Raw genomic sequence first — 26,452 nt, 5'->3', positions numbered from 1 at the left:
ATGTATCTTCCATCCACAAGTAAACTTTGACGGCAAATATTGTCACATATGCTTTCTTTAGATATCTCTGGAAAGAGCTGGCAATAAAGTTCTGTAGTAATTTTCAAAGAAGTTCTGTGCTTTTTGTGATCTTGCAGATGTTTTGTTTCAGCAGATGCTTGGAAGTGCCCTTGCAGCTTTAATCCAGCTGTTCTGCATTATTTGGGGAGTGTTCATGTTCTGTAACATTTTAATGGATACCAGCATTCCTTTACTGTGTTCTTTCTTTCTTACATTCTGTGGTAACTTGAAGTATTTTGGAACCATCCCTCCACTCCTTTGACTGAGCTGTAGAAAAGCATAACTACATGTGTAGACTTGAAACTTATGTGAAGCTTCGTCTATCCACACTGAATTGCATATGCTTTCCAAGGTGCTTTGTAATGGCAGAGAGGAAGAAATATATTTAATTCTAGTTGGAATCTTAATTTTCTTTGCTGGTGTTCTTTCCTTTGAGGCTTAAAAATTTTGTTGAGAAAACTAATCCATTACTGTTACTGTTTTGTTGCTTCATGGGATACGCTTCATTTGTGGTGATTTTTTTTTTTTTTTTCAGTGTGGAGCTTTCTCCAAACTGTGGCTTTCCTGTAGCAAAATGGTTCTGTTTTTAGACTTGATGAAATAAACCGTGAGACTTGTAGTTCTCTTTAGAAAAATCAGTCAGTCTCTAGAGGGAACTATGCCAGAAACCAGGCAGAACTGCATCCCACATGAAGTGCAGGAAGAGTAGCATGCCAAAATCTTTTTGTCTCTAGCAGTGTTCTTTTTTTGTGAATACCTTTCTTTGCTCTGCAAAGGTGCTTTGAAGAAAAATGGGATTTTGACCTTTTATTTCTATGCAGTTGTAAGATCTCAGCTGTTTCCTGTGGTTATGCTTACCGCTTTATTTTGAAATACAGCTGTTCATTCTTTCCAGAGGAGATAATAGCCATTCTTTTTGTATATTAGGGAAATATTTAGTGTCAGTAAGCTCACCCTTCCTGACAGGTAAAGGGTAGTTCATGAGATAGCCCAGCTCTGTGGCCTGCAGGAGATAAAATGTTTTTCACAGAGAAAGAAAATTTGGAAACTAATTGGGAAAGTGTGACAGCTGTGACATATGGAATCTGCAAGTACAGAACAGCAGTTTCGGGGAAAATGAGGAGTGAAACATTGATTTGTAGCCTAGCTTAAGATAATAGTGAGAAAACAGGCGACAGTTGTATCATAAAGGAGCTACCTTGCCAGAAGTAACTGGTAAGTAATCAGAAGCCTTGTTGAGAATTGCTTTTCAATGGATTTTACTCATTCGGGAGGGGAAAAGCATCTTGACATTCCTAGTTCAATTAATCAGAGCTGTATAATTGAATAGTGGAGTTGGTTAGAACCTTAGACATGTGCTTATAGTGAAACTGTTCCCTGGAGGAGTAAGATTTTTATGTAGGTTTTAAGTATTCTATTTATCAGCGATCATGATAAAGCTAAGCTGGTATGAAATGCGAGTAATGGCTTTTCTTTAATTTAGTATATTTCGATTGAGCTTTATTTTGCTTTTAAAGAATGTGGTGAGTAATGTTTGGGACACAGGTTTGAAATTCAAACAAAGCAGACTGCTGTTGCAGCCCACATCACTGACTCATTCAGATGTTGTCATTGGTAATGTAGCTTAAAATTTCAATTTATATGCAGTCACAGAGCATGATATTTAGTTCTGGGATTCACTTTGTGTCTTTTTGGAGGCAGTTAGAGGTCCTGCCTTTTGCAGAGCAACTTCAGTTTTTCAGGCGTAACTTGCACAGAGATTTCTATTATTACAGAACCATACGGAATTGTGCATTTTGTGCTTACAGCAGGATGGTAGGCCTTGCAGCTATTATGAAAGAAGGGAAAAGACTGCCAGGATGAGTCCAGTGAAGTATATTGTTTCTCTGTTCTGCTTAAGGAGGTTGGGCAGTACTGTTAACGGTTCTCTTAACTTGGACTGGCAGAAATGGCAACACCTGTTAAGCCCAGAATTTTGGAAGAGCTGAGAACTGAGCCTTATCTCAAGTCAGGCCCTTGCCAGTGAGAAATTGGGGCTGCTGTTTATAAACTCTGAAGCCTGATAATACTTCTGAGCTTTGAATCATGTTTCTGCTGCTCAGGGAGGTGGTGGAGTCTCCTTCTCTGGAGATATTCAAGACCCACCTGGACGCCTACCTGTGTGATGTGGTGTAGGGAGCCTGCTTTGGCAGGGGGGTTGGACTCAATGATCTCTGGAGGTCCCTTCCAGCCCCTACGATTCTGTGATTCTGTGCATTCAGCTTCCATTCTGACTATTGTGAATTTTGTTCATTTCCTGGAGAGCCTGGAAAACTTTCTTTCATCAGGTCTTTCAAGGTAATGGATGCTTCTCTTGCTGTTTGCTTGTAGAGAAAACATTACCTGTACTAACATTTTTGAGTTGTTCTGTCTGTTTGCTTTGGCTTACCCTTGTGAGTACTGCTACAGTTGCTTGAATTTGTTCCCTAGTGAATAAGTGCTCAGAAGACTTATGAAGAAGAGAAGGGAGAAACTTTTAAAAATACTAATACTGTTCAAGTAGGCAGTTTTTCCCTTGGTTATACTTGAAGTGGTGAGAGAAATGAAGCACATGTGCAAAGCAAAACAGGGTTTTCGTAGGAGTCGTTAACAATCCTGACAGCTCTCAGGAAAAACAGTGAGCTGGCTCTATTGATGATTTCTTAATGATGTAAAATTTGGCTTTGGTTTTGCTCATTTACCATTGCTGTGGAATTTACTGTGTGCACTAATAGATTAGGGAGTTTAAGTGTAAGTCTTTCTGATTTACTGTTTTCAGAATTTTTTGAATTCTTGTGAAGTTGCTGAAAGACAAAGTGTAGTCTTCCATGATGATGCACTGTAACTTCAGTGTGATGTAGCTGAAATATATCAACTTCTGGCGTAACTGGATCAGTGGTTGAACAAAGAAGTTTAGTGATTGGGAAAAGTGTAGATTTACTGAATAAACTTGATGTGTGGCACTGTCGGAGGAACTTCATGCATATAGACATGGAGTCCGACATCAGACAGGATGCTCTTAAGTATGTTAATTAAGTAATAATGTTAATTGGCTGCCTGATATTTATCACATAGTGAAGTATTTCGTGATGCTTTTTGTACTCCTTTATTTGCAAATGGATAATTCTAAGGTGTTCACACAAAAAAAAAGAAAAAAAAAAAGTAAAAAAAAAAGTGATAATGGTGTGACTTTAGAAACCAGTCCTGACTACATCTTTGGTTATTAACCAGTATGTTAAGCTTCTCATTTGTTACCTTATATATGTTTTTGATATCTGGACAGTTTATGTTACCTCTGAAAGTTACTTAGCTTTGTGTTGTCCCCATCTTGCCAAAAAAAACCCAAGGTATCTGCATTTCAGAGTTGCTGTGCAGCTGTACTGAGGAGGGAAAAAAAAAAAAAAAGTTATTTGTTTATATTAACCCAGAGGTCTGTAGTGAGGTCAGGAACTTTTTGTATTTCCAAGATCCAGAAATTCCGGATTATTGCTTCAGTTAACTCAGTACTTCTGCTTTCTTTTTTATTGGGGAAACTTTTCTTTGTGTATACTAACTGCATGCATTATTTTATATTCATATGTCCTGTGGTTCTGCATTATATAATTCCTATTGCCACAGAGTTGTTTTTTTTCTGCATTCCCCAACTGTAATGAGTGTGTTGCTTGAATAGTTAACGTCCATCTGCTATCTTTGAGAAACTTTGTCATCTTAGTGCAAATAAATGAAATACTGTTCTTGACAACAGTTGGAAGTTTCATTGTTCATTCTATTCTGTTGTGTATGGTTAACTCTGATGTTTATAATTGTTTTGAAGTTATTAATAAGTAATTGAAGGCCAACGGCATCCTGGCTTGCATCAAAAACAGTGTTACTAGCAGGAACAGAGAGGTAATTGTCCCCCTGTACTCGGCATTGGTGCGGCTACACCTTGAGTACTGTGTTCAGTTTTGGGCCCCTCACTGCAAGAAAGACATCGAGGCCCTGGAATGTGTTCAGAGGAGGGCTACAAAGCTGGTGAGGGGTCTGGAACACAGGCCTTATGAGGAGCAGCTGAGGGAGCTGGGATTGTTCAGCCTGAGGAGGCTCAGGGGAGACCTTATTGCTCTCTATAACTTCCTGAAGGGGGGTTGTAGTGAGCTGGGGGTTGGCCTCTTCTCTCGTGTAATCAGTGATAGAACTAGAGGGAATGGTTTTAAGCTGCGTCAGGGGAGATTCAGGCTGAACATTAGGAAGTATTACTTTTTGGAAAGAGTAGTCAGGCATTGGAATGCACTGCCCAGGGAGGTGGTGGAGTCACCGACCATGGGAGTGTTCAAGAAACTCTTGGATGTGGTGCTGAGGAATATGATTTAGCCTGGAAGTATTGGTAATGGTTGGACTAGATGATCTTCTAGGTCTTTTCCAACCTTGATAATTCTGTGATTCTGTGAGTAAGTGCCAAGTTTATGAATGGTATTGAAGTAAGAGAAATTCAGAGCTCATAGATGGATCTGACAGGGGAATTTGTGATTGAAGTGCCTGTTCCTAGACACTGTTAGTGTTGCCTGGTGTAACTTGTATTGTTTCATGAGTTGGAGCAACTGATTTTGCTTGTGGGTGAAGTCACATCATTTTCTAAGTGACAATTTGCCAAATTGTACGCTTTTCAGTTAAGGAGTAGTGTTGCTTCCTTTATCTAGCCAGTACTCCATTGTAAGAATTGGTGGTATTAGAATCATAGAATCACAGAATGGTTTGGGTTGGAAGGGGCCTTTAAGACTGTCTATTTCTAACCCCCCTGCAATAGGAAAGAACACCACCCATTAGACCAGGTTGCTCAAGACCCTATCCACCCTGGCCTTGAATGCTTCCAGGGAGGGGTCATCCACACCCTCACTGGGCAACCTGTCCCAGTGTCTTACTAACCTCACATTAAAGAATTTCTTCCTAATATCTAGTATAAATTTACCCTCTTCCAATTTAAAACCATTTTCCTTCTTCCTGTTGCTACATACCTTTATAAAAAGTTCCTCCCTGGTTTTCCTGTAGGCCCCCTTTTGGTGCTGGAAGGCTGCTATGTGGTCTTCTTACAGCTTTCTCCAGGCTGAAGAATTCCAACTCTCTTGGTCTGTTCTGGGAGGACAGCTGCTCCAGACCTCTGATCATCTTCATGGCACTCCTTTGGACCTGCTCCAACAGCTCCATGTCCTTCTTGTGTTGGGGGCCCCAGAACTGGTTGCAGTACTCCAGGTGGGGTATCATAAGAAGAGAGTAGAGGGGCAGAATCCCCTCCCTTGGCTTGCTGGTCGCTCTTTTGATGCAGCCCCAGGATATGATTGGCCTTCTGGGCTGCAAGCAAACACTGCTGTCTTGTGTTGAAACACTCGTCAATCAACACTCCCCAATCCATACCCTCAGGGCTGCTCTCTGTTATAATTCTTTGCAACCTGATCAGCTAGTAGGTTTTCTGTTTTGCAGTATCACAGAAAGGTTGAGGTGAGAAGGGACCTCTGGAGGCCATCTGGTCTTTTTCAGGTATACTCCAAATGAGGATAGTTTGAGTTTTCAGCTTGCTTAAGAGAAAGATGTAGAAGATTTTGATATCAGTGATGTGATTTTGTCACCTAAGGTATTGTTTAAAATACAATGTGGCAGCACAAATGTTAATGATATCCTGGAAATACTTGAAGAACTACCTGTCATAATGATTTTATTTCGTTCGAGTATTTTTTAACTTCTCACATTCACTATTTTCCAGTTTCCAAGCAATCTCACTTGAAAGCATCTGGTTTATAGATGATCAGTGTTACCTTTGTTGTTATACCATTTTTAAGATGACATTAGTATCTGTGTAATACAGTTGCCATTCCTAACCTGAACCTGCCGTGGAAGTTCCTTTTTGTGAACTTTGATAAAACAATTGATGGTGGTAGACCATGGGAATAAAAGTGTATCTTGGCCATCTGCATGTGCTTTCTTGAGAGGGGGAAAGAATATCCTCATTTCTCCTAAAAAGATTATGGATATATTCTGTGGAACATCATGTTCATCTAAAAGACCTGGATGCTTGTTTTTTGAGCTTGACTTTTTCCTCTGAGAGGGACTAAAGGAAGGCTGTTGTTGAGGGGAGAGGGAGGACATTCTTGCAGGGGATTAATTTTGAGGTGACTCAGATAGACACTTTAATCCATTCCATCTGCAGATTGACTTGTTTTAGCTTGTTCATATATGTAGCAAATTCTCTCCTTTCCTTGTACATTTGGAAAATTGCTCATAGCCCACACATGGCTCTGTAATTGGGGAGAGTTTGTTCATTCTTGCCTCCAGGAAGACATTTCTGTCTGCTGAGCTGGAGTTCCAGACAGGATGGCAAGAATGTAAGAATGTAGGTGGCAAGCATGGCTGTAAAACTTATCTATAATTGTTTAAGAAATAGGCACTTAGACGTCTGTATTAACATTGTGATGCCTTCAAACTATATGAGATTTCTTGACATTTTGCATGAGATTTAAGACTTTGCTCTGGCTTTTTATCAGCACTTAACTGTATTTAACTGTTTGTTATTGAATAAGGACATGGGAGTTCTTAGTTTATGTAAGAGATTCCCTAAATATAAACCTTCACGAACTGAGATTAGGATTTGATTGTCATATATATTCAGCACATGTGAATAGTAAGAACAAAAGGGCCATCTATATTTGTTCTATAGCTTTTATACATTTTTTATTTTGTGTATGTGTTTTGCATGGAAGAGATTCAATTGTTGTACTTCAGTGTCTGGAGTACGGTAGTTCAGATTACTAAACCCCAGTTTGGTTTGCTTGGCGTAGCTTTTAAGGTTTTCAGTCATTTCTGTTTTCCAAGAAAAACACAAGTCTCTGTTCTTTTTTTCATATGCTGAATGCATTGCCATGTTTAAAAGTATCTGCTCCAGCATGGATGTTTTATTATCTGTTCTGCTAGCAGTGGGTTAGACAGAAGTGATCTAGGTTTCCACAGTTCAAGTGTCTGTCGTGCATAAGTATAACATGGTGGCTGTACACTATATATAAGTATAATAAAGGTCAGTGAAGGGACAGGTGGGAGACTGGCACACAGTGGCTGTGGCCTGCTTATTTGCTGTTGTTCAGTTTCTTTGAACTGAAAAGCCTTTAGAAAGTGAAAAGATGAAAAATGGGTCAGAGCTAGAGGAAGGTAGAAACTGTAGTCAATGCAGTGAGTTGAGCTTTGCCAGAACTAAAACTGATTGGAACAGTTGTTCTGTTTGCTTTCATTTGCCTGCCTCCTCCCCCCCACCCCCTGCCATGGCCTCACCACGCAGAACTAGACCAGAGGAACTACAGTCAGAGTGGAATCTGAAACAGTAGGATTGAGATATATTATAAAGGCAGCTTTTCATAGGGAAGCTTTTTCAGATGCTTTGGGAAATGTGGTTTACTTAACTGTTGCTTGGTGAATAAAGGATAAATGGGTATCCTTAGAGCACACCCATGTAAGCCCTGTAGAGGTTAATTGCTATTTAAAAGCTGTTATAATGGCAGGGAGAGGGGATATTGTGGAAATGGTAAGTCAAAGCCTGAAACAGTGATTGAGCACCTGGTAGAAAGGCAGGGCCAACCCAGGGGAGCACAGGTGCCTGAGTGACAGGAAGGTGTGAAGCCAGGATCTACCCATTCTCAGAGCTCTTTTAAGGCTTAGTAGCGGAGGCAAGGGAATCTCTTTGAAGATCCCTGTGTATGTGAGGCCTTCCAGGGGTAAGCAGCTTCTTTCCCTTATTTCTGTCTGCTGTTGTGTATGAGCGGATTCTCACTCACTGTAGCCTGGTATCTTGCAACTCTGCTATCATCGTTGCACTTTCCGTCGTATTACAGGGGAAGATATCTAATTGTAGTCAAGTATTTTTGGAATTTGCCCTGTCAGTTAGTAATATTTCACTAATTAAAGCAACCCTTTGTTTCAACCAGGCCGACAACAGTTTGAATTGTTTGGTGGACAAACCAAGGTGTGTTCGTTCCTGAGAACTTCAGCTTATATTTATATGCTGATATTTCTGAAATAATGTTTTTATTGGAAAAAATTCATCACATCAGTGAATTCCTTGTGGTTTTTCTGCTGCTGAGAGTTGCAGCCTCTAAGCAGGCTTATGTCCTTGAAGCTTTGTATGTAATGAAAATAAATGAAGCAAGCATACGGGCAGTAGGTTTCTCTGTATATTTGGAGATATCAGGATGTTTTAAGAGGTGAAAGTGAGGGATTATAATTTTTTTGCTGAAAATGTAGCATGAGATGGTTCTTTCTTGTGTTCTTTTCTGATGTATATTTTTGCTCTGGAGATCAGTGTATATTCTGTTTTATGGTCATTAAGTTTTATGTTTGCAGAAAACTTGAAAGTTGTGCATTCTCTGTAAAGGAGAGTGAGATGGCTACATTAGACTAGAAACTTAATAGCTTGCCCCACATCCATCACTGGTGGTTTTCAGGATGTGAGTGGTGAAGGTGCTGGGTAATCTCATCAAGGCTTCATTCCCAACAGAAGGTCTGATGTGGTGATGTTTCAGGTCCCTTCCAGCCTGGGCTGTTCAGTGATTTTTGTGGTATCAGTTCAGTGGACTTTTCTTCATAATCTCAGTACCAGGGAAATGACTGTGACAGTTATTTGGATATTTGGAGTAAGTAGTTATTTTGAGCTTAAAAAAAGGGAACATATCGGATTTTAGTTAGGGAATAATTATTTATATACAATTGTGTATATAGAATATAGTAGCTCTTCTAAGCATAAGAGTTTTAACTATTTGTCCTTGGTGAGTGAGCAATTAATAAGCTATAGAGCAAGTGCTATATAATAGTTTTTACAAATGTTTATTGTATTTGATTTCCATTTCCTTCAGAGTTTTATATCTTGTAGCTCATTGTGATTCTCCTACTTAAGTGATTTTACATTATACTTATTCACATGATGGATGAGATGAAGCTACTCCGATCAGTAGCATCAAATCTTTTCCTAGCTGGGTGGGATAATGCAGAGCTTCTGGTTAGTAGCACTCCGTGCTAATTGGTGGCCCGAAGGGATGACAGTTGTTAAGACTATTACTTCCTTGTATTCCAACCACAGGTTTGAGTAGTAACAGGTATTGAAAACCATTGGGATAGACAGGATTGTTATCCAAGCTGTTACTGGAGTGCCTTGAAAATGGTTACGATAGTTGGATAGATGGAGATAAGGCTAACATAATCAGACATTTCTGCTGTACTTCAGAATTTTATAAGCATAAGTAGATACAGTTGTGATTAACAGCTCATTGTAGACATGTTCTTTTACTGTAAAACAGTATATTTTTCTGTAGAATTTATTTGCTATTCTCAGAACTGCAAGCCAAATACTGCAGCATGTAGGTTTGCTGAGCATGTAATTTATCACACTTGCTCTTTCAAATAAAGACTAATCTTGAATCTGATATAGCTAGTACTTTCTGTATGGATAAGTGTTGTTTTTTTGTGTATGTTCTAGGTGTAGCTACTGTTGTTTCCTTGCCAAAGCTTGAACAAGCAGATTGCTGTAATACTGATGCCTGTACCAGAGTGGGAAGGATGCTCAACCTTATCAATAAGAGATGGAAACAGTGTAAGGATCAGAGTAGGAGCCTTACTTTGGTGGTTGTTGTACTAAGTGATGTACCTTTTACTGTCAGGCCTTCCTCAGTTTCTACATTATTATTTGTTTTAAGTAGCTGTGCATTGTAGAAGTCTTGTACTATGGATGACAATTTGAACCAGAGAATTTTGTTGTACTGTTGTTTGTTTGACTGTATGGATGTGGTGATTAGAGTTCATGTTATTCAGTAAAAATACAAACCTACCTAGTATGTGCCCTTGCTTCCTTAAAATTCCTTTTGACTTGTAAGGTGAGCATGGGCTGTGTACAATGTTGTCTGTGATTAATACCAGTAGGATAACATAGTGGAGATTTTCTAATTTAGTATACTCTTACCACCTGATAAACACTGAGAGGCATGTTTTAAGGATGATGGATACAACTAGTCTTCTAATATCAGAATAAAAAGAAGATAAACAAAATTTACATCTATGTGTAGACCACTTTTCATCAGCTTGATCCCATTGACAAGATAACAGAGGAACATCAGGAAACAGATGAATGAACGTTAGTAAGAGGTGTTTATTTTTTGTCTCGCCTCTTGCTCTTGGTCAAAATGCACTAGTCTGTAGTGTGGGAGACCTTTGTGCATTTTCTGCTTTTGTAAACAGATTAAGGATTATTGAGATGGAGCAAATATATGTGGATGCATGCACTTTGTGTGCTTGTTTTTATGTACATGCAATTGTACATCTACAGTGGGAAGAGATTTGATTAGATTTAGGTAAAGATATTTTTAAAAAAGGGTAGATGCTTTGTTTGAATTTCTACTCCTGTTAATGTCCTTCAGTACTACTTTCACGTGAACTTGAAGGTGAACCAGGTACATTTGAAAACAGAGTATTTTTCCCCCCTGTTATATAAAGAATCTAGTCTTCAGATAACTTGCTCTGGTTTCTTTATAGGAAAGGTTGAAACCCCTGTGTATTCATTGCTGTAGCCTCAGGGTTTTCAAGTCTAACTCATTTAGTTACAATAAAGAAAGAGGAAAAAAAAAGAGCTACTGAGCTTTCATGATACACAGTCTTTTGTTGCTTTCAGGAGTTTCCTATTTATGTATACACCCACACAGAACAAAGTGTTGGTTTGCTGGGGAGACAAGGATGAAAATGACAAGTTTTCCAGAGTCTGGAACAATTATGACCTTAATGGATTTTCCATCTTTCTCCTGATTGGTTTTCCACAAATACGGATTCGTATGCGCTGGAGAAAGAAGTGCTGAAACTAAAATATGAAGAAGCATTGAAGTGGAAAAATGTGAGAACTGCTTCTATTTTATACTAAAAGTGAAGAGTGAATGAATAGGCCCCTGCTCCCTTCTGCTATAAACCCTACTGTCTACTGGACTGTAGTCTAGTATATATATAGATATGATTTATATCTTATATATTTTTATCTTTTTATCTTAAAATTTGGAGTGGAGTGTGTGTGACCAATTGAGATGAACGTCCCTCTCCAAGGCAGGTGATGGTGAGGTAAGAAAGGGTAATAAGAATGAAGAACTGTCTTAGATAGGATCCTGATTCTGACACCAGTGTAGTAAATTTGGAATGTCTACAAATTACAAATGTAAATATATGCTGTTTGGAAGAGTTATATTTAATTCTCTGGGGGCATAGGTTCTGTCTCTTGTTAGAGCAGTGAGATTGCTGTTGTGTTTAGTCACAGATTACTATGCATCGCTTGACGCAGCTGTTAAGGCTGCTCTATTCCTTATTCCATAATCCCATGGCAAACTGGTTTTATGGTACTGCTTCTTTATCGTATCTTTTGCTAATTTGTGTCTGTCCAGAGTTTTAAGTGAAGAGCTAATATGAAAAGCTTTGTGTACAGGGGTCAGATCCATGCTTCCTCAGAAATGTGTGGTGGAAAAGGAGAGGATGAATAGAAAGCAGTTACTAAAATGTTTGGGGGGAATATGACAGCTGATTTTGGTCAGGAGTCGGAGGGGATTGGGACTTTTCAATTTGAGAAACAAAAAGTTTATGAGGAATTTGATCAAGGTTTTATGGAAATATAAATATGGTAGGTAAGTTTAAAGCAGAACTAGTCACACAATCCTGCAGCATAAGAAACTGTCCCTTGTTAGAAGCAGTGGGAATTTGCTTTAATGAAGATACTTAAAATAATTGAGAATTGCCACAAAAAATGTGGGGACAGAAAGAACCAACGTGTTCCAGGTTTGACAGAAGTAGTGGAATTAAAACCATAGAATGGATTGGGTTGGAAGGGGCCTTAAAGATTATCCATTTCTAACTCCCTTGCTGTGGGCAAAGTTGTCAGCTATTCTAGATCAAGTTGCCTATGGCCACATCCAACCTGGCCTTAAGTGACTGCAGCGATGAGGCATCCGCAATTTCTCTGGTCAACTTATTCCAGTGTCTCACCACCCTCTGAGTAAAGCATTTCCTCCTAATATCTAATCTAAATCTCCTCTCTTCTAGTTTAAAACCATTTCCCTTTATCCTGTATCTGTCTGTGTAACAAATTGGCCTCCTCCTTGTTTGTGTGAGCTCCTTTTGAGTACTTGAAGACTTCAGGGAGGTTTTCCTGGAGCCTTCTCCAGGCTGAATAAAATCAGATCCATCAGCCTTTCTTTGTACATTATCCCTGCTGTGCTCCAGCAGGTCCAGAGGAAGGACTCTTAGAATTAGAATTCTTGAAAGTCTTAGAATAATTCAGTAGTACAAACTCTTAGAATAGCGAAGGGATCTCTGAAGACCATCAGGTCCAATGTCTTGACTGCTTCAGGGCTAACATCAAGGTAAAGCATGATATTAAGGGCTACTTGAACAGTCGCAGGCATGGAACATGGACCGCTTCACTAGGGAAGCCTGTTACTGTACTTTACCACCCTCTTGATAGGCTTTTTCCTTACATCCAGTCTGACCCTCCCCTTTGGGGCAGATTTGTGCCATTCTTTTGCACCGTCTTTGGTAACTAGAGAGCAGAGATGGGCACCTCCTTCTCTGCCTTCCTTCTTCAGGAAGTTGTAGAGAGTGATGAAATTGCCTCTCAGCCTCCTTTTGTCTAGTCTAGGCAGCCCGAGTGTCCTCAACCCTCTCTTTACAAAACATGCTTTCCAGTCTTTCTACAGCTTTATTGTTCTTCTGTGGTGACACTTCAAGCACTTTCATATTCTCTTTGTATTGTGGAGCCCAGAACTGTACACACACTGTTCAAGGTTAGGCTGCAACAATGCTGAATACAGTGTGAGAGCCATTGCCTTTGACTGCCTGCCAGTGCTGTGTTTCATGCAATCCAAAGTATGGTTTGCCCTCTTGGCTGCTATGGCACACCAGTGGCTCATTCTGAATATACTGTCACCAACACCTCAGGATTGCTTTACACTTAAGCTGCTCAGCAGTAAAGGAATCATGGACCTAGAATTAATAACTGGGCAGAGATGGATCTTCTAATGTCCACGGTACAGCAGGAGTGTAGGAAGAGAGCCAGTTGGTCTGACTTTCACTGTATGTTGTCTTCCTTCGTCAAAGTAACAAGTCAAATGAGTCTTTTTAGCTTGGACTGCTTGTCTTTCATTTGTAATGAAATACCTTGAAGAAATATGGTATAAACATGGTACTTTGCTGTCTCTTTTAAGCTAACTAGTAAATGGGTAGTGATAATAGTTTAAGTAGCTATTTGTGTATGTTCTATTTTTGTTTTTTGTCTGTGCTATGTCCATCACAATAGAAATAATTTCAAATGTGGGCAAGACAGAAATGCCTTATTTCAATCTCTGTAAAAAATCTTTTGGGTTTTTCTATTTTATTTTATTTCCCCCTTCTGTTTCATATTCTTGCAGTGTGCTATAGGTACTGCATAATTTATGTATTCATTGGTGTTATTTCTTGTGTGTACTTATGTGTGTATGATACTAGTTCATTTAATGCCATTTGGTACAGTTATACACGGGAAATAACTTGAAATACCCATTCTGCTAATACATTGCTACCAACTCCCCATGTATTTCAAATAGTAGTAACAGTCATTATACTACAGTGTGATTTAAAGCTACTACTGGGAGTAGAAAAGTGCATTAAGAGGATAACTGGTAATTATAAAATTGGATAGTTAGAGGAGACAGAAGAAAGAATAGTGTTTGACCGTAAAATATGGCAGTGGGATCTGACATAGGGAAAGTTTATGGGGCCTTTTTTTTCCTCCCGCCTACAGTAAATTAGGTAGACTATTAGAGGTTTTGGAGGTAGAGAAATAATATGCAAACAGATCTTGCCTTTTTTTTTTCCTCTTATGAAGTAACATCTGGAATTTACAGCTTCATTTATAAAATCTTATTTTATTGGAAATTGAATTTCCTCATAAGCGTAATTTGCCATCTGGATGACATGGAGGAAAGTAGAATTGTAGAGTTTGTGAATAGTCAGCTAAAGGTCTTTTATTCATTTTTCTGGAATAGAGTAAAAGTCTGTACTTCTCTTGGAGATTCTACTGGTTTGATTTTTGTCATATTACATTTAAGAAACAAAATATTAACCATTAACCATCATTATCACATTTGGAGTCTGTGTGATGGAAACGTGCTTGGAGTTGTAGAGATGTTGGTCTTTTCTGTTCTTCATTGATATTTTGTTTATTGTTACTGATGTAGTATGGTGTTTGGAAATTAGGTTGTGAATGCCTCTTCCATGGGTGTAATAATTAATAATCCAATGTTAAGATCCCATCAAGGAGGATTTGCTGTTTCTGTTTTGCAAAAAACAAAAACAAAACATACCTGTATATTAAGTGCTTTAGTGACTATTGGTTTAATTGAAATCTAGGGAGGGTTTTTTGTTTAAATTCTTTCTCTTTTTGTAAAATACAAGGTGTCTCAGAAGTGTTTCATACAGCCTTGAAAGATCTGCTATGATTTTTTTTATTCAGATGTTCATGGGCATGTTGTTACATAATGAAAATGCTCAGTGATAAGAAATGTTTGAAATTTATCATAGCTGAGGGTGATTGTAAAAAATCTTGAAACAGTCTGCTGTGATGATGTAAATATGGGGTAAATTTCTATCTTCATTGTACTTTGTATTCCATAGAGAACAGAGAATGGCCAAAAATACTTGATTTCCTTGTGTGGTAAGCAGAAGAGAGTTTCTGTTTTGAAAAAGAGACGTCTCATAGTGGTAGCAGTTGTGACCAGCTGTAATTACAGTCTACTCTGCGGGCAAGATCTCAGTTTGTAATTTGTGGTTCTGCATGGTTTTCTTTCAGTTTTTGCCCCTAGCAGACAATTTAGATTCCAGCCTTGAGCTTTGTGGGGGAAAAAAAGGAATAATTGCTTGTTCCCTCCCATGGTGGCTTGCTTTCTTTTTGTTTCTTTCCCCTTTTGTTGGCATCTTAGTGAAGAGCTAAAGAAACTGTACCAGATGATAATAAAGAAACTGTGGGTCCAGGAGTTTTTGCAGTATGTTACAGAGTTCTTATGTAAACAGTTGTGAGTACTGAGTCTCCTAGGTGAACTACTTAACTGAATTGTTTGGAGACCTGGCTTCAGGCTCAGAGGGGATAGGTTTATGTTAGATGTAAAGAAGAAATTTCTTACAGGGTGGGTGATGAGGCACTGGAACAGGTTACCTGGTGATTTGGTTGATCTCCTGTCCCCTGCAGACTTTCAAGGTGAAGCTGTATGAGGCCCTGGGCAGTCTGATCTAGCTGTGGTGTCCCTGTTTATTGCATTGGAGTTCCGCTAGACGACCTTCAGGGGTTGCTTCCAATTCTAAAGCTTCTGTGACTCTATGAAAAAAAGACCTGACAGATTTTAAGGGTGGTGGGTTTTTTGTTTGTTTGTTTTTTCCATCAGGTTTTGTTCTGCTGGAGCTCATTGTCTTTATGGCTTACTGTTGATGTAAATTATGAGAACAGCCTTCAATTTAGTATGATGTAGCTTGATGTAAATCTGAACAAGTTTAGAAATGGGGAGGTGTAAGGGAATTTGACTTACCTTTTGTGGTTAGTGATTGGAGTGTCTAATGTGATACTGTAATTACAATTCAAACTTATTTATCCAACATTTTTTCCAGTACTTATACTGACAAGGGATCTTCTGCTGTTTCCCTCGTTAAGTTCTGCAAATTAATACACTTAAATGTCTTGCTCAGAGTTTATTGCTGCCAGTTATGCTCTTAAGGCCTCCTCTGACGCTTCAGGTGGGCTCATGTTGAAACAGTATGTAGAAGTACCCAAGGGCTGTGACACATCATTTTTAAGATACTTCTTGTGCCTGCACAGCAGCTTCAATATGGACATTTTTAGAGATGACTTTTTGTCTAGGGCCTTTTTGCTTAAAACCATGAAGAAGTCCCGTGTAACCTTATTGCATCATGCAGTGAATCTTTCCCTTAATCCATACGAACAAAACCTCAGCAAGAGGTCTGGCCTGCACGTATGTTGAGAGACAACTTTAGCTTTCTGCTTTTTAGACACTTTTGCTTCTGAAAATTGGTGTAGTTGAAGTGTTGAATACAGGCCCACTTGTACTGAAGCTTGGAACAGTAATTGTATACAAAACATTACAGTAAATAATATAATATTGTGCTGCTGGAGAGTCACTAGTGGGGTTCTGCTGGCCTTAATTTAATCAGGACTGCAATGGCTATGAAGTAAGTTTGCAGATGATATTGAATAGCAGTAGCTGTTAACTCTGGAGGGTAGAAAAACCTTGCAGGGACAAATTAGAGAGCTGACCATATGAAATCTAACAAAAACGAGTGCTGGTGTGGTGCAGTTCTGCATATACATATAGACTGGGTGTTGATAAGCTGGAGAGCATCTTTGTGGAAAGGTATCTGGGGATTCTGATTTTAATAGGGAAATATGTCCGTAAAAATGTGAATGATACTTTTAGAGGCAGGATTTGTTTTATCCTGTAGTTATTATGATATTACTGACTTTACAAGTTCCTTTTTTTGTACTTTCCTAACCCATTTCATGAAATATGGCCTTATTTCATGTAATTCTTTTGACTTGCTGAATACTTTTTAATGAAAGGAAGGAACCAGAAAAATTAATTATCCTTCATTCCACAGTGCTTCCAGAGGACGTATGGACTCTGTTTCAGGCTTCCAGAAGCGTTCTGTTACTTAAAGCCATAATAATAATTAGTCCTATAGAAGCCATAGCATATATGGCATTTTTTGATTTCTGTCCTCATTAGAGATTTCATTGTTATGTTTTAACATAATATTTCAGTTACTATGACATACTGTGGAAAAAAAAAATCCAACTTTAATGTATTTTCTCATATGGGGGGGGAGGGGAAAGCAAAATTGATTTTCAACTTAGTAAACTGCCAAAAATCAAACTTGCCTGTTTACTTCTGCTGCTTTTCACTTAGTAAGGAATCCAAACTCTGCTGCAACAAGGCAAGTTGTATTAGTTACCATGATAACTGAGTATATTACTTAGCTAATTTTTAACCAGTATAAGCTGAATTGGTGCAGCTTTTTGTATGAGTGAGACCTTAGGTCAGAAGGCTGTTCTTATTGTGGAGATTATTCTTTATTTCTTTGTGGAAGATTGTCATAGGGGAATCTGGCATTAAGAATATAAAATGTCTTGCATGAGAAGTTTCTTATGACTTGTTACTTCCTGTTTTAAGAGTGGAAAACCCATGTGAGACAGAGAGTAATAGAGACACGCTGCTGTTATGTTTAGGAGTATGACTGAAAAACTGAGAGAAGATCTGACGTTATTCCTCTTTCTTCCAGCCTCGGGATACAGCACCAAAGTCTCATACTTTCAAAAACAAATCCTTCAAGAAATCCAAAATTTGTGGATTCTGCAAACAAGTAATTGATAGCCAAGGCATTTCATGCAGAGGTGAGTAACGTGTGATGTGCTCTGTTAAATTTCTTGCAAATTAAAAGAAATAAAACTCATATAATATTAAAATCTGTAGGAATCAGTGACTCCAGACTTCCTTCTGGACTAAATATAAGTGTTACATAACTTCCTTCCTTTACACAGTACTGTGCATTGTTTTTATTAGTGCTTTTTCATTTTGTTTTAGTGTCGGAGAGGAGCTGCTATAGGTAATTGGACTTGTATAATGATGTGTTTTTTATTACTGAGCTATAAGGATGGGTTCCAGACTGAGCCAGTGCCTCTTAGGAACGTGTGAGTGATGTGTGCTCAGTGGCTGACAGATGGAATTCAGCCTCTGACTGGGGAAGTGACACTGATTCACTGAGCCATTAAGGCTTTTCCATGCATTACTTTGCCAAAATCTCAAGAACAGTTGTTTGTTTCATTTTACATCTGCGTTATGGTCTCAGTCTAGTGCTTAGTCTTTCTGCCTAATCACTCATTGTAATATTGAAGAGATGCTCATTCTGGATGCATGGGTTAGAGACTTAACTGCCTCTGCTGTTGCCTGCTTGTTACTGCTGTTCTTCACTCTTCACCTTTCTGTGTGGGATTGAACAGACTTGCCTCTTCTCCATGGGATACTTGTGGGACAGACTTAAGGCAGAAGTAAATTTGGAGAATACTCAATAAGTGATTTCTGCAAGCTGTTGATATAAAGGGGCATTGATCCAGTGTACTGATTTAGTCTGGTTAATGTTTAACTCTTGTAACTACACAATAGTAAAGCAGTCTATCTACTTTCTGCATGCATGGTTTACCTCCTAGTAAGAGAATGCATTTGTGTTTTCATGCATGGTGGAAAAAACAGCATCTTTTTTGCTTAGTGATTTTAGAACCATCTGCATGTTCTAGATGGATTTCTTGCTGTGTGCCTTCCCTCCCACACTCTTCCAGCACCTTATGATCCCTCTGAGGGATAATGAGGGCAGTAAGATGTTTGAATGTGGAAAGAATGTGCTCTTTACCTCCTACAAGTGTTGCTGAACTTTGTGGGTGAACAGTGTGGATGAACCTTGTTTGTTCAGTGTTAAGTTATCATATGCAGTTATATGTATGCGTTTCTTTAAAACATTTATTCTGTCTTTCTGGAGGTTAGTCCTGAAGTTCTAAGGATTTAGTTGTTTTTAACTTAGTAGAAATTGCTAATACTGTGAGAAAGAAGCCTGCTGTCACAGTTCTGGTCTAGTTCCTTGACTTATAGAGCATAGGGACCCATGCCCTTGAGAGAGGGTATAGGGAAGTGGTAGAGATGCACCAAAAAAAGAGAACAGCAGTTACAAGCCAAGGGAGGAAACTGGTTTACTAAATATAATAGGGGAATGTGAGATAACACAATATAATCCAATATAGTTGGAGTTGAAGCTAATAAAACAAATAAAATGGGAGAGAATGTGTCCAAAAACCAAAGGCATTACTCTAATGGTAAAGATGAGACAGCTAGGGAGCACACACTGCAGAGAAAAGGAGAAGGAAGAGGGCAGTCTTGTGACTCCCAGTCAGTTCTATCTTTTCCTCTAACTGAAAAATGGAACAATGAAGTCTTCTGGAAGCTGCAGTTCTTCTCTTTTGGGGCAAGTACCCAGAACTATTGACAGCCCATGGGGGATTGCAGCATTAACTCTTTAACTCCAAGAGTGCTACAAGATGTTATGATTTGGAATGCCAACAACAAAAATCATAAAACTGTGATGCCTGCTTAGTTGGGAGAATTCTATCAAGACCCTCTTGGTGAGGTTTATTGTTAGAAATGATGTGCTGGTATTCCTGAAGAAAAAGGCCTCTGGAAGTGGGAATAGAAAAAGTGTTTGCCAGGTTGCTGTGAATTTGAGTCCTTATAGCCCAGAGCTGGAAGATGGAGATTGACATACTGTGTGTCAGCAGTTTATGGGCTGGTTTAGCCCAATTCTGTGACTAGAGGAGGGCTACAAAGATGATCAGAGGGCTGGAGCGCCTCCCCTATGGAGACAGGCTAAGGGAGCTGGGTTTGTTCAGTCTGAAGAAGAGAAGGCAGCAGGCTTTCAATTCCTAAAGGGATCCTATAAGGAGGAAGGGAGTCAACTCTTTTAAAGGGTAGACAATAGCAAGACAACGGTAAATGGTTTTAAGTTGAAGGAGGGAAAAATTAGGATGGATATCAGGGTTAAGTTCTTCCCAGAGAGTGGTGAGGTGCTGGAACAGGCTGCCCAGTGAGGTTGTGGATCCTGTCCCTGGAGGTGTTCAAGGCCAGGTTGGATGGGGTGCTGGGCAGCCTGGTCTAGTATTAGATGTTGAGGTTGGTAGCCCTGCTTATGGCAGGGGTGTTGGAGCTTGATGATTCCTGAGGTCCCTTTCAACCCAATCAATTCTATGATAATAGGCCAGGGGACCCACTGACCTGTGTCCTGAGAAAGGGGGAAGGGGAAGAAAGGAAGAGGGTAGGGAGATGGGCCTAAAACCAAAAACACTGGGAATGATCTGGGGAGAAAAGCTAGTTTACTAAAAATGATATTGAAATGCAATATAATGACAATTCCATATTAACTTCTTACAGGTTTTGTAGGTCTTTTGTAGAGAAGGAACCCTTGATAGTACGTAGTGTTTCACCCTTCCCATCCTCCTCATGGAATCATTCATAGAATGGTTTGGGTTGAAAAGGACCTCAAAGATCATCTTGTTTCAGTCTTCCTGCTGTGGGCAAAGTTGCCAACCACTAGACTAGGCCTTTTCTTTCCTGCTGTTTCTGTTTTGTTTTTCTTCTTTCCTGTTACAAACATGCAGCAGACTTATCATCCTTATTTAGTGTTGGTGAATTTTAGTTGCATGGCACTTCATTTGAGAGATGAAAAGGAAAGGGAGCTGTACAGAGTGGAGCGATGACTACTATTAATTTCAATTTAGTAGGAATCCATTTTTAATTTAACTTAAAATGTGGGCTTTGTAAAGCAGAATTTTGGAAATGACAGAAATCAAAGTTGTCTTTTTCTTTGCCAGCTCTGAAGTGTTTGAAATAAAACCTAGTGCAGTTAATTTAAATATGAAGAAAAATAAACTAGCTGTTTCAGAGCTAAATCTCGATTCTTCTGCTTCTGGTAAATTCTCCCTGGTGTTGTATTAAAGTGAGCAAATTGACATGGGAGGAAGACAGGGAGAAGAAAAGCTTGTTAAAAACAACTGGAATTCCTTTGTGTATTAATTTGTGCAGAGAACATGATAGCTGTTTGTATTGAATGCAAATTCCTTCCAGAACTTGTAGTATTTGATTGGCTAAAAGAAAGTTATATGGAGAGAAATGAGGTAAAGGGAAAGGTTCCAGGTTGGTCAGATTGTAGCGTTTTCTGTTTCTCTAGGGATGAATTATCTGCTTGTTGCAAGAAGGTGGCTGTAATTCAATATTGTAATAGCTAAATGAGTTTTTATTACTATGTAGCAGCTGCTGTTCTGGGAGGTGTTGAGCTCAGTCTTGTAAAATGTGTCCTTTGCTTGTGTCCAGTTCTGAACTCAGTGCCTAAAAAGTTTCTATGAAAAATGAATAGCTATCAGTTATGCTTGAAGGAATATGTTACCTTATTGTTATGTACTTTATCCCACCTCAGAAAAACATACTTGGTAACAATGATTCATATTTATTGAGGTCTACAAAAGCAGCAGTAAAAAATGGAAGATTTAAAAATGAGCGAGCTAATCATTTCTTCCCTGCCTGGTAAACATAATTAGAACTGAACTGTTTGATGCAGCTATTCATTGTGAAGAATTGTTATTTAGTAGTTGATGTTTGTGTTACCTGCACTTGCTACATTAAACTGAGGACCATGTGATTACCTGTGTCTTTTCAGTAGTACCTCAAACTTGAATGCTTTTGAGCTACATTTGATAATTTCTCTGCTTTACAGTTAAACTTAGTGCAGGGCTGAGCAGGTAAACAACCTAGCTGTGTGTATTTGCATAATTGTCCAAAAGTCTGCAATATTATAAAAGTTTCCTAATTCATTTTGAACTTCATTCATTTAACCTAGATTACAGATATTTAATATTTTACTTCATTTGCAAGCAAGCTGTTGTAACTATGTAACTTTTATGTATTTACCATGTTTGGGTTGTTTTTTTTTTTAATATAGCTTGTCCCAGCTTTGTTATGTTGTAACCCAGTGACTGTTAGCATAGAGCAGGTTTTGAGTGGTTTTTAGATACTCTGAATCTTCCTAGCCCTTTCCTGACAAATAAGAAAGTTGGTTACATGTTTGGGAAATAGGAATAGCTGTCAATAATGCAGTATGCCTTATACCTTAGACTACTGGTAAGTGAAATAATGATGAATTGAAACACTTGTCACACTTCTGCTTGGTGAACCACCCCTCCTGTCCAGGTAATGATTAAATTAACTTTTAAATGCTGGCATTGAGGCCTAACATGCAATACAAGCATTCCTTAATCCAGACTTTGAACTAAAAGTAACATTGCTTCAGATTAACTTGGGTATCTTTTTATTGATGTAACCTAGACATGAACGCACTGGCTCAGGAAATATATTTTGAAGTGGTCCCAGTAGAACTGATTGTAGAATTTCAGTTCCTAAACAAGTGGCACATAAGCATCACTGCTAAAGCACAGCACTCTGGGGTGCTGAGAGAATCTGTATGTCTTAGTTTCAGCTGGAATAGAATTGTTTTTGTATGAGCGACTGGCATGATGGTGTATTTTGGTTCAAGTAGAAAAATAATAACACACGATTTATTTATTTTTTTCCCCTATTTGCAGCCAAGAAGTGTTGTATAGAATCATAGAATGGCCTGGGTTGCAAAGGACCACATGTAGTTTCAATCCCTCTGCTGTGTGCAGGGTTGCCAACCAGTAAATCAGGCTGCCCAGAGCCACATCCATTCTGGCCTTGAATGCGTCCATGGATGGGGCATCCACAGCTTCCTTGGGCAACCTGTTCCAGTGCATCACCACCCTCTGTGTATAGAGACAAAACTATTCACAGTGAAGGACCCAAGGAGCTGGGAGGAAGCATAATTAAGACAGTTATCTTAATGTGGCCAAAAGGATATTCCAAATGATATCAAGCAGAAATTTTGAAGTGGATGAGAGTTCATATCTCTCTTTATCTCTCTTCCACTTCTAGGGGGGCTGCCTAGGCATTAGTTGTGGGGTAGCAATTGCTTGTTCATCGCTTGTTAATATATTCGTATATATGTATTATCATAATTATTTTTTATCTCATCAGCCCACAAGTCCTACTTGTGTTTTTTCTTTCCCTTATTCTCTCTCCCATCACACTGGGAAGGGGGAAGAGTGAGCAAAAAACTGTCATGCTTAACCACCTGCTGGCTTAAATCACATTTTAAAATTGGCATGGTGTTGCTGTGACACTGAAAAGTGTATGGGCATTTAAGAGAACTTTAAGTCTGTTAACATAAGGTGAGTTCCTACTCCCTTAGAAAATTAAATAGGGAAAAAAAAAATAAGGGGAAGCATTTTGTGTAATGTTTAATGATTGTAGTGACCAAGCCGCATCACAGATGGCATAACACATTAGAGAATATAGTGTATAGTGAGAATGAGTTGCAAAACTGAAGAAAACTTCCATAAAATAAGATGGGCTACAAACATAACCACATTTAGATGCATTCAGAATCTGAGCCTTGTAGATTGCTGAGAGGTGAGTTGGTAGCTGGTTTTTATGCAGTCCTTGCTGGTTTTTTTGGTCATTTTTAAGATAAAAGCAATCTAAATTCTTAAAGTAGATGCCAACAACTTTTACTTAAGTATCGTGCTGATGATCTTAGTATCACGTGATGGTTTCTTTCCTTGAAGATCTCTGAGACTCTCTTACAATGTAAGAGATTAAGAATTGCTGTGAATCAAAACATGAAGACATGTTAGGTCTTATCTGTATAACGAACAGTTTTTCAAGAAAGTTGTTTTTCTTGTTCTGAAGGTCATCCATTTTAAACCAGTGTTTGTCTGGGCCTTTCTTTTAGTGTAAGTCCCTAATTCATGATGAGCGTGCAAACTTCCTAGACCTTACAGTACTGCTCATACTATCTTGAACTGTAAGAAAAAATGTGGGCTACTGGCAACGATGAGCCATAGTCTTGTTGAAATGCATTTCTGGATGGAGTGTTGCAACATTGGATCTTCTTTTTAAGTCAGATGAAGGAGGGCTAAAACCCGCCTTCAGTTCCAGACTGGAGTAAGTTTCAATAATTTTGTACCTGACTTGCAATTACGAAGCTTAAAAAATGTGACCAAATAGTTGCTGTATGAGTTTTTAATTAAAAAAAGAAGTGAGCATTTTCACAGTACTAGCATTCTGCCATTGTAACAGTATAAATGGAAATGAAACAAACCAGCATCAAGAAAACAACTGAACTCTCCAGAAATCAAGAAATAAAATTCACAACACCTAGTAATTCACAGAAGGCAGTTAAAATGACAAACATAAATTACACAGCAAAATCAGTAGGAAGCAAAATGGTTAAAGTGTTCCTGGAAACTAGGAAGATGTGGGAGTAGAGGGGAAGAACAAACTATTGCAGCAACTGTGATGAACTGCTTTTCTCTTAATAAAGATTTTTCACTGTTTTTGTCTGTGAGTGGAGTGTTTCATCTGCAGGAGAGTTCATTTACTGTATAGTCATGTCAAGTAAAAAATCTGGAGGAAGAGCCTCACTGTGGTGGCCTCGCTGTGCATTTGTCAGAACATCCTGATTTGGTTTCTTAATGGATGTCTTTTCTTCTGAACCAAACACAGACCTGGGATTTTCTGGAAAATACTTGCTGCATGGAGGAGATGCTACTCAGAAAAGAAATTATCAAAGTACTGACTGAAATGTCTATGCTTTACTGTTTCTGCTGTACTTTGACACAGATGTGCTAGTGCTATTAAAAAAAAAAAAAAAAAGACTGAATTTGGGTACGGTAAAAACTGCATGTCAGCGTACTAATCCTAGAATCATAGAATAGCTTGGGTTGGAAGGGACCACAGACTTCATCTAGTTCCACCCCCAAGCTGCTGGCAGGGTTGCCAGCCACTAAATCAGGCTGCCCAGTGCCCCATCCAACTTGGCCCTGAATGTATCCAGGGCCTGGGCATCCTATTCCAGGACCTCAACATCATCTTAGTAAAAAAAAAACAACAACAAAACACAAAACCACAAACAACAACAAAAAACCACCAAAAAATCAAAAGACCTTAACCTTACATCTAATCTGAATGTTTCCTCTTTCAGTTTAAAATCAACCCCTCCCTTAGCCAGTCCTTGTGCCTGGACCCCTATGTTTTCCTTGGTAAAGCGGCTCTTAAGAAGTGTTTCTCCCAGTCTGTACATGGGTCAGGGTAATCCCAGACCTTCCCTTTCCAGTCACTAGGGACTTTTCCTGATAGCTACAGCTTTTCAGGTATCATGGAGCGTGGCTTGGCAACCACATCAGGCAGCTCCTTCAGGACTCTGGAATGAGTGTTGTTTGGCATCACAGCTTGTACGCATTTAACCTCATGAGGTGATCTCTGACTCTGAGCCTAGCCTGTAAGTTCAAGGACACAAAAGGTATGGAAAGCCTGTCTAGAACTAAAGACAGACACAAGGAACTCATTAAGTTCCTAAAGCCTTCTCCATGTCTGAAGCAGCTGGTTTTCCCCTCCCCCTCAGAGAGGATATACTCTCCTTTCCTGTTCTGACCAACATACCTGTAAGAATCCTTTGTTACTTTTCACACCTCTTACTAAGTTCACTTCCATCTGCACTGTTGCTTTCCTGATCTCTGTCCATCTGGACAGTGCCCCAGACCACACATCCCTACTTCTACTGCTTACAGTTTTCATTCTCTTTGGTCAGTTTGACTAGCAGGTAATTACTCAGCTGCCTCTGCTGCTTGTTATCCTAGAGAGGGAGAACTCTTGTGCTCTCAGAGAGATATCTTTGAAGTGCTGCTAATCTGTACTGTCCTTTTGTCCTTAAAGGTAATTTTCAAGGGGATCTCACACAGTAATTCTTCAAACAGCCTGGAGTTTGCTCTCCTGAAGTTCAGTCCTTATTCTGCTCTTTGCCAGGCCCATGTTTCTTAAGATGTCAAACTTGATCAGGACCCAATCACCACAGCTGACTGCCTCTGATATTGATCTCTTTAATGATCTCCCTCCATGTTGATGAGCACCATACCCGGTAGTGCTTCACCTCTGGTTTTTCTGTCCAGTACCTTGAATAAGGAAATCCTTCTCTCTTCAGAAGTCTCCTGGATTGCTTACAGCTTACCGTGTACATTTCCTAGCACCTGAATAGTTAAAATTGTCCCATGAGGGCGAGAGCCTCCTAGTCTGATGCCTCTTGAAGCTGAAGCAAGAAGGCCTCTCATCAACAGGCTCCCCTTGATCAGGCAGCCTGTAGGAGACCCTGACCACCAGATGTCCTTCATTGGTCTTGTTGCTGATTTTAACTCACAAGCTCTCAACCTGTTTCTGACTTTTTCAGAGGCAGCTCTTTGCGATTGTATCTTCTTAGCATAGAAAGCAGCCCCCTCACCCTTTCTACCTTCTCTATTGCTTCTAAAAGCTTGTGGCCTACAGTAGTTGTACTCATGTTATGTGAATTGTTCCACTGTGTTTCTGTGGTAGCAGTTAGGTCATAGTTTTCTAATACTGCTATCACTTTGTGACTCTTATGCTTATTTCCCAGGCTGCATGCATTGGTGTAGAAGCATTTCAACCAGGTTAATGACAATGTTATGCCTTTTTATATGGTTGGATTAGATTCTACTTTGTTGTGGATAATCAAGGACTCATTGCTATTGAAAGTAGCTGTAATAGCATGTTTCTATATTGGCAAAGTTGAATTGCAAATGCAAAGGGAAAGAAAGCTTCCTTCAAGAATGCCTGTGATCTGT

At 39.1% G+C, this 26,452-nt stretch overlaps 1 protein-coding gene across 34 annotated transcripts in view; it reads left to right on the top strand.

The window, feature by feature from the left end:
- Positions 1–26,452, top strand: part of TNS3 (tensin 3) — a 176,420-nt gene that overhangs the window by 31,004 nt on the left and 118,964 nt on the right. For all 34 annotated transcript variants that reach the window (XR_014943503.1, XM_085540051.1, XM_085540028.1 and 31 more), the window contains one exon: positions 17,431–17,542. Coding sequence is in view for 9 of the 34 variants with exons in the window: in XM_085540051.1 (XP_085396177.1) it covers positions 17,431–17,542 (112 nt within the window). In the remaining 25 variants the exon portion in view is untranslated. The remainder of the gene's footprint in view (positions 1–17,430; positions 17,543–26,452) is intronic.

This window comes from Coturnix japonica, chromosome 2, assembly GCF_054131305.1.
Source record: "Coturnix japonica strain WE chromosome 2, WE-NBRP24, whole genome shotgun sequence".
Lineage (NCBI taxonomy): Eukaryota > Metazoa > Chordata > Aves > Galliformes > Phasianidae > Coturnix > Coturnix japonica.
This window is presented reverse-complemented; position numbering and strand designations above follow the sequence as displayed.